Source organism: Pseudorasbora parva, chromosome 9 (genome assembly GCF_024679245.1).
Source record: "Pseudorasbora parva isolate DD20220531a chromosome 9, ASM2467924v1, whole genome shotgun sequence".
NCBI lineage: Eukaryota > Metazoa > Chordata > Actinopteri > Cypriniformes > Gobionidae > Pseudorasbora > Pseudorasbora parva.
The window spans coordinates 42279996-42295790 of NC_090180.1; the positions used below are offsets into that span (position 1 = coordinate 42279996).

Consider the following 15795-nt stretch of genomic DNA (forward strand, 5'->3'; position numbering starts at 1 on the left):
ATATGACTATTAGCCTACTGTGATCGGTTTCAGGCGTAGCCTACCGTATATCCGTGCATATCCAAGAATTGCAATAATCTTTGTGCTTTGTTAGTTTTAATACGAAAAAAAGCTTCAGCTTTCAAGTTCGGTTTAATTTGTTCATCTGTGTGCAGCAAGATGTTTCAAAAAGTGGTGGGGACATGTCCCCGCAAATTACGTCTATGCCCATTTGAAATACAGTGATTAAGTGTAATAAAGTTGGTTATTTGTGCAATCTTACCATAGTGGTGTTGCAGATGTCAATATTTGGTTGTTTAAATGCCCACTCGAGGTCTCTGCGAAAGTTTTAAAGCAGTCTTTTAGTGCCGCTTTTAGACCGGTCACATCCGTAACGAAGATCTGTCATGTCCGTAACAATTTTTTTTCCTCATTAATGCAAACATAACATAAACACAAAATAAAATGAAATGAATATTTTATATTCTGTGGAGAGCCAACCCTTCTTCATTCAATGGGTAGTATTACTTTTGGTTTACGCAGCGTAATTCACAGAATTCCTAAAAAATATGACTTTTTTTGTCACGTCCATAACACATGTATATTTCCCTAATCTAAAATATAAAACACGTGTGTAGACCGACTTTTTTTTTTATGTCTGGACTCCTTTAAATAAGGGATTATGAATACATGAAAAACTGTTCAATATATTGGTATTAAATAGCCTGACAAGCCAGACCCACATCAAGAGGTTTGGTCTGGAAACTCACCATTGACAGGGCTCAATCCGAGGGGCGGATAAATGGTTGTCTTTCAAACTCCCTCTGCATGCGATAGGATAGCGCTACACCAATCAGAGCAGCGAAGGTGAAGCGGAGCTTGTTGATAGATTAAACATTCGCTGTATCCGGTCGGCTAAACTCAGAACACATCTTCCCTTTTTAAGAATGACTTCAGTGCAGTTCTTTGTTCTTTTCTCAGAGAAAAGCTTAACTCCAAGTCTTCCAGAATCGCGGTCAAAGCTGATTCGAAAGACCGCCGCCGCTCGCCAGATTCTGTGTTTACTAGAAGCACGCAAACGCAACTCGGCCGTCGACATTATGGCCCCGCTCGCCGACTCTATACACGATGTGATTGGCCCGTCCAGATTGTGAGGAAGACAGCTCAGAAGGGTATTGAGAGTTCCTAGACGACACTTGCGGGCAGATTAAATTTGCTGCCGCTAGGGTGCGTCTAGATTTCTAGGCTAGGTATTATATGCATTCTCTAAGAATTTATATTTTTGGACAACTGTCAAGTCATCAGTCAAAAGTTTTTACTGTAAATGTCACGTCCATAACGCTGGAATTGCCCACTTGAGATAGGAAATCTCAAGTAATTGATTAGTTAAAATTACATGAATTTGTAAACTTAAAGGAACACTCCGCTGTTTTTAGAAATGGGGCTTATTCAACTTTTCCCCCACATTTAGATATGTGGGCAATTGCATTTTTGTCTCAGTGCATGCATTGTTTTAGTTTGGCAGGGTCGCCGCTAGCTTAGCATAATGAATGGAATCCTATGTTGCCAGCTAGCATGTCCCAAGTAAAAGTGACATCCCTCCCCCCCCCCACACACACACACACACCTAATTACTTTTTGTGGCCTGCGCATTCACAACAAGTACAAAAAGCAATGTAGATTAAAACTAGGTGATTTCCTAGGCAGATATTTACTTGTGACGATATTATGGGGAAGCACAGGCGACCCTGCCAAACTAAAACAATGCGAGTACTGGGACAAAAATGCATTTGCCCACATATCTAAATGTAGGAAAGAAGTTGAATAAGCCCTATTCTAAAAACGGTGGAGTGTTCCTTTAAAGGTGCAACGTGTAGTATTTTTGAGGATCTATTGACAGAAATGCAATATAATATACATAACTATGTTTTCAGTGGCGTCCAAAGACGTTACATAATGAACAGTTATGATTTATTACCTTAGAATAAGCCATTTCTATCTGCATACACCACGGGTCCCCTTACAGTGAAGTGGCCATTTTGCGCCGTCATGTTTTTACGTTGGCCCTAAACGGACAAGCTAATCTGCACGACAACATTTTTGTCCTGTGTCGGCCCCGTAGCTTCTCTGAGGGGTGTGTGATTGCAATTCACAACCTCACTGCTAGATGCCGCTAAAATTTACACACTAAACCTTTAAGTCTTGCAGCACACTGTTAAACTTAAAATGTTTTGAACCGTTTTGCTAAGTCTTCTATAGTTTTTATGTACATGCAGATTTGATAAGCTCAATTTAATTGACACACTACAGGGAAAATGAAAATTTCTTACAAATTCAAATGTTACACTTTAGGACTGTTAAAAATAGTTAAGTGGAAAAAATTTAGAAGAATTTATATTCATATATTTATATTTTATATTTTTATAGTTATAAGACAATACCCAATATATATCTTACTAAAATGTTAAACTATCTTTGCATTGATCGTTTCACATGTCCACTACCCAATTACACAAACTGAAATACCATTTAAAAAGTCATTAGAATAATTAAATTAGCCTATCGTGTCATTGGCAGGGTATTGATGTTTGTTTAAACGTTTGAATGAAACTTTCAAGAGATGGACTCTTTGGATGATGTATTGGTCAAGTGAGTTGTGTATTCAAGACCCATTACCCCTCTGTGTGGTCTGTGTTTGAGGGGCAAGGGTTGATTCAAACTGCCCGACACTAATCTATGTCGTCAGGACTCTAAACACACATAATGAGATTCGCCTCCCCCTTAATGAGGCTGATAATCACTGTTTGACAACCACCTCACACTAACTGTCAGCAGATGTTTGCGTATTTGTAAAGCTGTATTGTTGTGGTAATTAGGACTAATGTTAACTAAAGAGACAGACAAGCTTTATCTATCCCTTGTCTAACACAAACACTCATAAAAGCCACCAGCTTCTTATGTTTGACAGAGCTAAAGAAACAATCAGATTTTCTGATTAAGTTTACTAAATGCCACTTATTTGGTTGAGAGAGAATTTCACTTTTAAGTAATTTAACCTATTCCCTGTCATGTGTTTCGCGATTTTACTGTTGTGACCATTTTAAGATGATTCTATTGAATTTTGCATGGAAGAAAACAAGGCTATGAGAGATACGCTTCCAGTTGTAGGTCGCATGTAATCTTCAAAATTCACAACATTTTATGGAGTTTTGTCTGTTGCAAGTTAAGCCAGCTGAAGAATTGGCATACAACAGTTCAATCCATTGAACATGGTACATTTTTGTACATTTGACCTCACCCAGCGGGAGTGATGGTGCGCTCTCGGCTGTTGTACATAGTTACATGCACACCAGTAAGCTGATAACTCACAAATATAAAAAATAATAACCAGTTTTCCCCATTTACATGCAAACCAGTAAACTGACAACGCAAGTAAACCGCGTTTACATGACTTTATTAAAGGGGTACTTCAGCGCTGGGAAGATGAATCTGTATTTAAACTGGGTCATTAATGTAGTAGAAATGTGAAATTATTTTTGAATTTGGTGCTTTCTAGACTGAGATAAGATAGAAAATGTATTTTTGTCTCATGGGGATGAAAGACAACAATTCCCAGAATGCTTCGCTGCCCTGTGAAGCCACTCCCAAAGCCACCGGTACTGGATGACTGTGACTGGATCACGTTACGTCAGTTGTGATGTTAAAAGAAACTTGCACCGTGTCAGATTTACGGCTCATATTATCTCTCATGCAGTTATGCAACGTTTGACTAAACCTCTTCTACTTCTGACTAATGAGATTAGTACTGTACACATCTTTACAATTTTCTGGGTCTTAAAAGAGTCTGCGTTTGTGATGTCCTTATTTCATGCAAAACGCTAGCTTGCTCTGTCTGGATGCATTTAAATCTGCTCCGTTTGTGTTTTTTTCACCTATCTCACATAACCTATCTCTTAAAAAGCTGACAGAAAGCAGGTTAATGCGTTTACATGCAGCGTGAAATCGGGGTAAGATTACTACAGACAAAAAACTATCTGTGTCGACCAGTTTATGCTTATGCCGTTTATGACCGTATTCCGATAAAAGAAAACAGGTTACCGCGTTTACATGACAATGTTCATTGTCGGCTTATTAGGCATAATCGGCTTAAGAACGTGCATGTAAATGTTAAATAGTTGGATTCCCATGCTAAACAGCCAAAGTTAAAAAATAAAAAAAAATAGGTGGACGTATGACTAAATATTTCTGAGAGAGAGAGAGATTTATTTTATTTGTATTATTATTTATTTCATATAGTGTTATGAATGCTTTGGCAATGTAAAGATTTCCTTCTCCATGCCAATAAAGCTATTTGAATCTGAATCTGAGAGAGAGAGAGAGAGAGAGAGAGAGAGAGAGAGAGAGAGAGAGAGAGAGAGAGAGAGATGTAACCGTTGTTTAACATATCAGCATTTCATCATAATAGCACCGATTTCTTTTCATTTTACAGTGCAAATCTACATTTTATCTACATCTCGCATAGGCAGCCAATATTATAACGGTAAACATTCAAGCACACTACTATAGTATAAGGTCAATAAAATGATTACCTCCATTTCTCGCTGAAGAACTGACAATCTATGTTGAGCCTGTCTACCCATCAATTTTCTAATCCACACTGGTTTATTCTTACGTTCTTTTTTTCTTACAACAAATGATCATTATTGATACAGCAAGTTTTCGCGTGTTACAGTAGGTCTCCATTTCGTTTTCCCGCTTCCAATCTGCTGCGTAGATACCATGACGCGCTTCCTCTGGCACGATAATCTTAATAACATTTTGTGGTGAGTGATGCTCCTCGATTTTCAAATCTTGTAGTGTGAGCATATTTAAGATTTGAGTGAAGAAAATCTGCAAAGATTCTCCTGAAGTGTGTGCTGCAACCAAATTTTACAATTGGATAGGATTTTAAAACTCTTAAAACCTGTAGTGTGAGCCAGGCATAAGAAAAAAAATCCTGTAAATGACTGACTGGTGGCTCTGTCCGGTCACTGGCAGGTGTTTTGTAAGTAACCCTTCTGACTATTTATGTATTTTAAAGGTGCCCTAGAATGAAAAATTGAATTAACCTTGCCATAGTGAAATAATAAGAGTTCAGTACATGGACATCACATACTGTGAGTCTCAAACACCATTGCCTCCTACTTCTTATGTAAATCTCGTGAATCAAAAACACCACGGAAAAAAAAAGTGCTTCTCAACATAAACCCAACCGTGACGCAAGCGTTGGAGATCATTTATTTGCACGCCCCCAACATTTGCATCAGTCCAAACATGTGCATTGTCAGGCTCTCATGACACACATCATGTTTAGCTTGTGCAGGGGACTGTTCTTTATATGTCAACAGTCATGGTTGAGATTTATTATAATCGGATACCACAACAATTTATTTCAAAATTGTTCGTTTGTTCGGCCCATTACAAGCAAGCTTTGCTCAGCGTCTTAAACTGAAGAAAAGGGGCGACTATATTCCTGCAAGCAGTAAGTAACTTAGCCTAGTGATTTATCCACTTATTGACTAGCTGTTTAAACAATTTCTGATTTTATTGAAAGTTTCTTAGAGAGACCACATTGTCTAGATGACGCAAGATGCTAATACAGTAACTATAGGAAACTCCAAGTACAATACAAAACTAAATAGTGTGTCTAATGACAAAGGGTAATATTATTTTGTATTACAAAATACAACCGTAGATACTTCGCTTAGATCGTTCACTCGATCCTTCTAGCAAACGTCACCTTTTCCACCATATAAGTTAAAATGACATTTGACAAGGCTATACATTTTGTAAAAATATAAGTTATTTATATTTTTGAGAACTAAAGTAGGCCTATAATGTTTTTGCATGCTTTCAGAGTACATCACAGTCACTGCGTAGCCTACATTGTGACTAAAGTTATATAAACATGCAGTATTGTTGACGTAAAAAGACAAGTCTAAAATGTAGACTGAATGACACTTTAAGCAGATTCTAGCAGAACATCTTAAATGGAGATTACTGAAATGCAGCTTACTTGTTTATTGGTGTTTTCAGATCATCCGTGCGCGAGAGAGAGCTCGCGTGCATATGGTTGGCAAATCTGGCAACCACAAACACGCAAGCTCTTTCTCGCATGCAGATGATCTGAAAACACCAATAAACAAGTAAGCTGCATTTTATCAATCTCCTTTTGAGATGTTTTGCTTAAAGTGTCATTCAGTCGGTCTGTGTCTGTCAGGACGGTCAGGACTCACGAGCCGCTTCACTGAACTGCTGTGAGCTGCTGAAATAAACCAAACAGAGCAGAGCTCAACATTAATATTCATGACTCTTCCAAATAAGGCAAAAACAGAGCATTACATCCTAGGGACAATTTATAGGGTTGTAAATGGACCTGTAAAACTGTATCTGGACAATTTTTGACCTTAAATAAGCCAAATACCCTCTATGTAGATATCAGAGAACAATTTAACATATTGTTTCAAATCATTCTAGGGCACCTTTAATGAATGCTTTCCAAAATTAATATGTTGATATGTTATATTTTTGAACAAACTGTTAGAGCCTCATGCCATCCCGAGGTATATGTCTTTTTCTTCAGATTAACACAAACAAAGAGTTGTCCATATAATATTTATTATAAGAAAACTACAAATTATTCTAAAAAAGGTATTAGATGTATTTTTTCTTTTCTTCTTTTCATTATTATGCATTTAAAGGGATATTTCACCCAGTAATGAAAATTGTCATCAGGTGCTGGTCATATAATTAAAATATTATCACAAATTTGATTTCACTAATTACAATTAAAAAGTGAAACTTGTGTACACAATCATGGGGAAGACTGATGACTTGACAGTTGTCCAAAAGATGACCATTGACACCTTGCTCAAGGAGGACAAGACACAAAAGATTGCATTTTTCTCATTGCAAAAGAGGCTGGCTGTTCACAGAGCTCTGTGTCCAAGCACATTAATAGAGACTGAGAGGCGAAGGGAAGTAAAATATGTGGTAGAAAAAAATTGTACAAGCAATAGGGATAACTGGACCCTGGAGAGGATTGTTAAACAAAACCCATTCAAAAATGTGGGGGAGATTCACTAAGAGTGGACTGCAGCTGGAGTCAGTGCTTCAAGAACCACTACGCACACTATGCACTCATTTATCAGTAAGCAAGACATGGGTTTTAGCTGTAGCATTCCTTGTGTCAAGCCACTCTTGAACAACAGACAGTGTCAGAAGCGTCTCGCCTGGGCTAAAGACAAAAAGGTCTGGACTGCTGCTGAGTGGTTGTCACATGCCTGTCCTGTCTTGTGTGCACATGTGGGTTTTGTCATTCTGAGCATGAGCTCATGTAATTGTCTGATTCCTCCCCCCTTGTTATCTAATTAGTGTTGATTTCTCCCACCTGTTCCCTCTTGATTTCTTCCCTTTATAAGCTCCTTGTGTTTGTCAGTCTGGGTCGTATCCTTGTACTGTCTACGTCTTCCGTTCCCCTGTGACTTCTATGTGGTATCTGTTCAGTTTCAGTTTATGTATTTTCTAGTTATGTTTTCCCCCTCGTGGGTTTTGTTTTGCATTTATGTTTTATTTGTTGTAAATAAATGTTATTCTTCTTGCACTTGAGTCCTCACACCATTTCCTTTGTGTGTACGTGACAGTGGTACACATACTTTGTGTTTTTAACACTTAAATGCATGACTGTTTCACCAAACATTCTTACATATTCGGGTCGTTAGCGACCCGGATATATATTTAACATGGATAGACCTCTACCTGTCGTGATAATATATAAAACTCCTATATATTAAAAACCTTTGAGCAGATGTTTAATCCCATCACCATTTGTCCTCGTCAGAGCTCGTTTACCAGGACATTCAGCATCTGACTCATATTCGCGATCTAATGCATATTCTGCAACTCATTTTCAACGTCTTCAAAATCAATATTTTGATCACTGACACCTTCTTGACCACATCCATCTTCAAGAGACAGTGACACTAATCTTGATTGTTTAGTTCTTGCTCTCTGCAGTAAATCACTAAGCCATTTCAAGTTTTGTAGATTATTAGTAATATTGTTTTGTTTTCTGTCTGAGGTAACTATGAGTGAAACGTCACTTCATCACTGCATATCAGACATTGCCACCTTGTGGAGTAAAGGTGAATTGCGCCTTATTTTGTGATTTATAGACTCATTTATCATTTTGCGAAAAAAATTAAATTAATCATACACACCTCGGGTCGTTAGCGACCGTATACAATTTTGACAAAAAACAAATGAAAAAACAGGCATTTAATTAAAATTGTAATCTTTTTTTCTTGTTATATTGTTTAAAATGGATTGATTGAGGAATACTAAGAAGGTTGATGTCTAACTTTAAAAAATGAATGAGGAGGAGGGTAGTGAATGACGTCTCGGGTCGCTAACAACCCGAGGTATGCATTTAAGGGTTAAAGTATTTCATATTATTTTACAGTATCTAAATGTTTGCATGATTTCGGAAAACTAAACACAAAGATGAAAAACAAATAAAAAAAAGCTTTTTTTCAAATGCTTTTATCCAAAGAAGCTTAAAAAGCATTAAAGCTATTAAAGCAGCCATAACTGTGTTGCTAGCACTATGCTCTACCAGTTGATAGGGGTGTCGAAATTAATAGTTTCTTCGATGCATCCCGATGCAGACGAGGACGATTCAGCATTGGTTTAGTAATAGACCATAACTGGTTATAATGTACTGATTCTTTTCTGACATTATCACGTATGTGCTTTGTCGCGGTAGTAAACAATGGCACAGAGAGGCATTAAAAATGCTCCAATTACTTTAAGAAACGACATCTGGGCACATTTCGGCTTTTATGAACAACCTGGTAAGCTGGAGAACACGCACGCTGTGTGTAAATCAAAGCTATGATTTATCAAAACGGTTTCATTTACACTTGGGCACATAAATGTGTCTCCACAAAACAGATATAAATCCGATCTTCAATTCCCGAACTATATGCAGATTTAATGGAGTTCACGTCACATCAAATCAACAGAAATTAGCTGTATTTTATTAATCATTAGCTAATTTTACAATCAAAGACTGCAATATAAGTGAGTGCTGCCACGGCACTGGTAAGATAATTCAGTTTCTTTACTTTTAATGAAGATGATTGTATGTTAAGCAAGCACTTATGACTGTACTTTCGGTTTGACTTTAATTTGTGGTATTTTGTACTTTGGCTTGATGAATGAGTGCTGTGGTAGTGCTGTCATATCGGGCTATAACACGACATGGCATATAACACACTCTCACACTTTTTTTTTGCATTGTTGCGAGGGGTAAAATTTACAACAATGAGGATTGATCCATATGTGAATGTTGCATATTTAAGTAATATCATGGTAAGTAATTTTTTTTTTAACTAATCAGCCCTTATTTTATTTAGGACATCTCCTGGCCCTCAAAGCAAGCACTTCCATCCTTTTGATCAGATGTTTCTTGATTGCTCTGTGACTGGAAGGCACTAACAGCTTTCTTCATTTTCATAATTTTCAGGGCAACACTTTTCATTCGCTTTGTTCTCTCCTCCATAATGCGGCGCTCTGTTTCGAGCAGATTTTCTCCTTTAGCTATCTTTTCCAGGACAAGAGTTTCTTGTTTCATTTTCTCGAGTCCAACAATCCGGTCCTCAAAGCCAGGACTTTTTTCTTCTTTCTCAGTTTTGATCAGGATTTCGAGATATTCAGCTGTGGAAAGAGATTTTGGCTTCAGTGCAATTTCATCCAGTCTTCTTAGGCAATCAGATGAAAGTTTGATCAGTTTCTCTAGTTTGTACTGAATTCCATTGAGTTGCTTCTCAAGTTCATCAAGCATTTGCTTAGAGTCCATAAACTTTCCTTTTGCCTTCATGAAGTTGTCTTTCAGCTCTTTAATAGTTTTTTTCTCTATTTTTGTTTCATAGGTCCACATGAAATTTTCCTTTGAATGAGCAGAGTAATGGCAGTTTTCAGGGCAGATAATGCAGTAGCCATTCTCCATCACAGCACAAGTTTGCACAGAATCTTCTTCAGGGAGGAAGCAGTTGGAGTGACATGTGAAGAAGCAGTTGTTGCAATTCATGGTAAAACAGTTTACAGGGGATCTGTTTGCTTTCATCACCTCTACATCTTGCTCAAAATCCTCATTTTGTGCCATGTTCTCACTCTCATTTTCCAAAAATTGCTTGAATTTTTTTATCTCACTCATTTTAGAGAGACCAGCAGTTATTTGAGGGGTAAGGCTTGTCATGGCTTTCTCAAGGCGCTCTCGTTCCTCCAAGACCTTTATTGTCATCGTCAGATCTTTGCTTTCAATGGATCCCAATGCCTTGAAAAAAGCCTTCATCTGTTTAAAGGTTTTGTCCCAGACGAGCTGTGTCAGTTTATCATCTTCATCATCATCATCATCTGAATCATTGTCAGAGGTTGTAGGCTCTTCTACTTTTTTGTCTGCATACACAGCTGAGTTGTTGAAACTGAAATGGGTGGGTTCTCCCTTTTTATTTTTTTGACAGGGCAGCTCTGCTGCTTTGATGGCTTCTAGAACCGGGATGTTTTTACCATCTGCAAATGTCACCATAATCATGATATTCTCTGCAATGTCTTTGCTAAAAATGGACAGTATTGAGTCAAAGATGTACTTCTGATTGGCACTCAGGCGGGCAAGAGAGGCCTGGACAACAAAGCAGACCGCATCAATGTGATCGATTCCCAAAGGGCTACAAAGAAAGCTTTTGACCTGCTCTGTAATCAGTTTATCATGAGCGATTCCTCTTGTATCCCCAAATCCGGGTGTATCTACGATTGTGAGGGAATAGGGAATTTGAAACCCAGGCTGATTGTACAGCTCATAAGAGGAGACGTTATATGTCTGACTCTCAGCTTGTGTGCGATTGGTTACTTCATTGATTAGTTTGAAGCGATAAGCATCCTGCCACTTTACGCCCAGTATGTAATTGAGCATCACATTGACCAGCGTGGTTTTTCCTGCACCTGTTGATCCCAAAAGAAGAACTACTTTGTTTTTCACATCCTCAACCTTTCGTCCGAAGACATACTGATTAAAACTTATAGTCTCTGCCAATTTTTTATGTAGTTTTAGTGCATACATTTGTGGATTGCCCTTTTTTATTCGTGAAGATTGATTTAAGAACAACCCACTCCCATCCTTTTTTGATTGTTTTCCCTTAAAACTGGCTGAAAACAAAGTTTCAGGGCTGGAGAGACTCACTCCATCATTTCCACAGTTTGCAAAAACTCTGATTGTGTAAATTGTGTCTTCTTCCAGTCCCTGAAGTGTGCACTCCCTGTTTGTAGATTTCACAGATTTCCACGGCTTTTCAATTTCCTGATCTTTGGTGCTGACTCTGTATTCCAACTCATATCCAGTGACCAGCACATCCTCACCCACAGATGTAGGAACATCCCAGACTATAGTTGCAGACTCAGATTCTAATCGTTTCACTATAGGCGCTCCAGGAGGAGCACATGGATAAGTCTTGAAGAATGATGTTGTGTCACTTGTCAGACTTACTCCTGGACGACACACTGCCTTACAGGTGAAACAATATTCCTTATGTGGTTGTAACTGTTTGACAGTGACCTGATCAGAAACGCCGTCAGTAAACACCTCTGTCCATTCAGAGCTCTGTGCAGACTGATATGAAATACAGTACGACTGAACAAAACTAAACCCGTGGTCCGGAGGTTTGATTTGCAGATGTATGCAGTCATGCTCAGCACTCAAGAAGACTGGTTTCGGGGGTTTTGAGGGGAGCTCGTACTGCGAGTTTATGAGTCTCCCCCTTTCATAAACATGAATTGAAGAGGCATTGATGAGTTCATCCGGGATTGAAGCAATGCAGAATTCAATGTTCTTTCTTCCTTTATTAGCTTCTTTGAAATCCAGGAAGGCCTGTATGTTTTCCCTGGTAAGTGTAGTTACATTTCCAGAGGAAAACCATTTCTCTGTCTTTTTTGAGAAGTCTTGATCATAACTTATTTGCTCTGTATTTTTACATGATTGTTTTTTCAGGTAATTCTCCAAGTCTGAAATGTACAGTTCCTTTTCATTTAAGGAGGAAAGTGCAAAAGCTATCACATAGTTATTGGATGCTTTCAAGACAACCTTGTCCAAGTCATTGCTGGATGAAAGAACAGGGACATCTTTCATGATTTCAAGGTAAGATCTAATGACATTCATCTCTCGCTCTCGCTCATTTAGATACTTGTGTACCAGAGCACCCTGAAATGGGGATCTTTCTTTGTCACTGAGAGCATCAGCAAGCTCTTGTTCTTCTTTTCCTCCACCCCTTATAGATGGAAGAAGCCTGCAGAGATGTTTTTGAAAAACTATTTTGTACTCAGAGCAGAGGTCCTTAAATTTTCTGATTTTAGTTTTGATTTCAGGGAATTGAATGGCGACATTGTCCCTCATCAGGTCTTGACATTGAATGTCACAATTATCCAGTTCATCCATGATCCGTTGGGCACGTCGTACTAGGCTTACACTGATCTCTCTGACTAACTGAGCAGCTGCTGAATCTAGTTTTTTCAGAGGGTAAAGCCACACGGTCATGGGCACAGCATTCTCTCCATGTTCTCCCAGCAGTTTTGGCAGCTCTGAGTACACCTTGATGGCATCTACATATGAAACCGGATTGTTTTCCAGAGCAAAATCTCCATGAAAAGTGCAACTGAATTTGTTCATTTTCTCTTTTTCCGATTCACTCATTTTCAAAGATGCTTGACCTTCAACTGATATTAAAGGTATCTTTTTGATTGATGCTTGGAGAGTTCCTTTTATTTCTTGATGATTTTCATTGGATGAAACTTCTTGGTCAAAAATAAAGAACGCTTGAGCTCCATACAATAGAGCTGTAACAACATGTGTGGCCGAGCCCTCCTGAAATACATTGCAGTGCTTTACGTTCCCTGCTCCAAGATGTTCCATAGTTAACTGCTCAAAACGTGTCGTTGTCCGATACTGTAAGGTGACTCGAGATTGATGTTTGGACTTCTTTTTATTATTTAAAAATTCAGCTGACCCTTTCACACTAACTAATCCACCCAGAAAGCTGGCTTCAAGAGATGCAGAAACATTCAAAGCTTGTACTTTGTCTTCACTTGAATCTGAGGCAATGATTTTGAAGTCAGTGTTTGGCTGTGGCCGTACATTGATATTCTTCTGCAGCATCTCAGCATCCCAAAGAGTTATTCCTTGGTAAAAATTGTATATTAATCATTAGTTACCCAAAAGGTAAAGCATAATATCGAACAAATTAATAAAATTGACAATTTTGATTGTTTCCACGCCAGTGTCATCTGTTAGTGTGTCCGTGTGGTTTTTATTACCTGGAATGAGGACGTCTCTTCGGCAGTCATAAAGCATTCCCAACTGAAAAGGTCGGCCAAGACCAGCCAGTTCAATGGTTTCAGAGTCGGACATCTTTCTAGAGAAAAAGTCCTGGATTATAACTTTTTTTTGTAAATGTTACAAAAATATAGCAAAACAAAACATGTTTTAAAGAAGTTCTAAGCATTCATTGGGCCATCCTTAAATACGGGTAAAATAATGTTGAGACACTGCTGGTGAAAAGTTACTGTCAGCTTAAATATGAGTGCTGGAACTAAGGATTTTTTCAATCGATTAATCTATTAATCCATATAATATATATTTTTTGTTGCATTTTCTGAATAGTTGATTTAATCCTTTGGACAATTTACCAATAAATAATAACCATAGCTAAATCTATATATGAACCTGAGGGTATCTGAGCAGTTTGGGAACTGCTGCTTTCTGAATGAGGGAAAAAAGCTTATTTCATTATAACCATTTAAAAATGTGCTCTAAAACATAACTTTTGGATTCCTTAATACAGAGGTTCTCAACCTTTTGGAACTAAAGCCCATAACTAACTGGTCCTCAATGTCAACTGAAAGGTATTTTCCTGGGCAACGGTTGTCCCGATTGCTGTCGTACTGATGAGTAGCGCATACAAGAGTAGCAGCTGTACTACATGTGTACCGCCCCTTACTAAAATCGATCTATCGACTAACAAAACCATTTTCGACCCTGTTCCCTCACGTAATGTCACATTACAAATATCCCATTCATTTTTGAGTCAGTTTGACAGTAAATAACTTTACATCAGAGGCGTTTAAAGACTCCATTTGTCCATTATTTATTTATAAAGAAACATGACAATGCATAAAAGGCTCCATTACCTTGAATCTTACACTATTGCCCCGTAGAAGCTGTTTTTGTAAAAAATAAATTTGTAAAACGTTGCGTCATAACCAACGCGACTCTGTCGCACAGTTGAGAAATTACCATATAGACAGGAGGAGACGCTCAGAAACAATCCTTTACTGTCTATGAGGCAGTCGGGGGGACGGGGAAACATAAAGTCCGATAAAGTCAAGGGAGAAGAATGGGGAGAAGCCGATAGTGAGCCAAAAGCAACGGGACACAATATTTAAACAACGTGATTCAGATTTTACTTTCCACAACTACTAGAAGACCTACAACTGTCAGACAGGAGGCTCACGTCACATCTACGTCGTCAAGCTCAGCCATCAGGAAGTGAGTGCCTCTGATTGGTCTCCTTTTCTGCAGTTGAAGTCAATGGGATCGCTCTGTCCATTTCTTTTACTGTCTATGGTTATTACAAGGAGGGACAGAGCGGTGTAGAATAAAGGCAAAATAAAAATAACGCAATTGTTTAAAAACGAAGCATGAACACGTTACAGTGCACCCCACAAACACAATAAGGCCTTCGAAAGAATGTGTTTTACCACCCCTTTAAATTGGCTATACTTAATGTTGGATGTATAAACCTGAAGAAGAATCTTTTCAATAAAAAATTCTTTGTATTAGCAACTTTCACAATAAATGTAAGTAGCTTATGTACTGCATTAATACTGCCTCACAACCTTAGTGAGCAAGATAAAGGGGACTATAGTGACGTACTAGAAAGATTCAAAGCAAACATACAATTCTGGAAAGTATGCATATGACAAGCAACGGTTAAAATGTTCAGTAGACTTTATCCATTTTTGATTCCTGGGGACCCCAGTTAAAAAAAAACCGTGCTAGAGCACAGTGTTAGCTTATGGGGTAAGTTGTCACTGTTGGAAACGGCAGTTAATTGACAATGATTTGAGAACTAGTTTCTTTGAAATATTAAATAGTTTATATAAAAAGCTCTGGGAAAAAAATTAGGAGACCTCTTAACATTGAGAAATGAATGTGTAGTCTCAATATTTTTCAGAGATAATCTGTAATAGAGTTATGAAGTGCAAAGCCTATACAATATTAAGCCTTTGTTTGGGTTGATAGATATTGTAATTAATTTCATTGTATAATATTCCAGCATTCAAAACGCACAGCTTAGCCTGACCTGACATTTATGGAAAATACTACACTCTACAAAATGCTGTGCTAAATTACATTTTTAAACCCAACTGTTGGGTTTGTCCATATTTGACCCAAACAAGGGTTGAAACAACCCTGATTTTTTTAGAGTGTGCTGTCCTGGGAACACAGTTCAATATATATTTTACTTTTGTTGGTTTTATAGTGTTCACTTGTTAGCAGCACTTTAAAAGATGCTGGGTTGTTTCAGCCCATGTTTGGGTCAAATATGCACAAACCCAGCCACTGGGTTACATTTTTCAATTACATTTTTAAACTAATGTTTGGATTTGTGAATATTTGACCCAAACATGGGCTGAAACAACCCAGCATTTTTTAGAGTGAGCTCTTAC

General features: G+C 38.0%; 1 protein-coding gene across 1 annotated transcript; it reads right to left on the minus strand.

Annotated features, from left to right (window-relative positions):
* Positions 1-9430: 9430 nt before the first annotated feature.
* LOC137089871 (uncharacterized) lies at positions 9431-13474 on the minus strand. The gene is made up of 2 exons (XM_067453436.1): positions 13381-13474; positions 9431-13245 (listed from the first exon to the last, which is right to left on the minus strand). Exons 1-2 carry the CDS (start codon positions 13472-13474, stop codon positions 9431-9433), a joined length of 3909 nt encoding a protein of 1302 aa, XP_067309537.1.
* Positions 13475-15795: the final 2321 nt, after the last annotated feature.

Coding starts and splice junctions, on each gene's coding strand:
- LOC137089871 (XM_067453436.1), bottom strand. CDS start 13,474: ATGTCCGACTCTGAAACCATTGAACTGGCTGGTCTTGGCCGACCTTTT. Junction 13,246..13,380: donor AAGAGACGTCCTCATTCCAG/GTAATAAAAACC, acceptor ATTTTTACCAAG/GAATAACTCTTTGGGATGCT.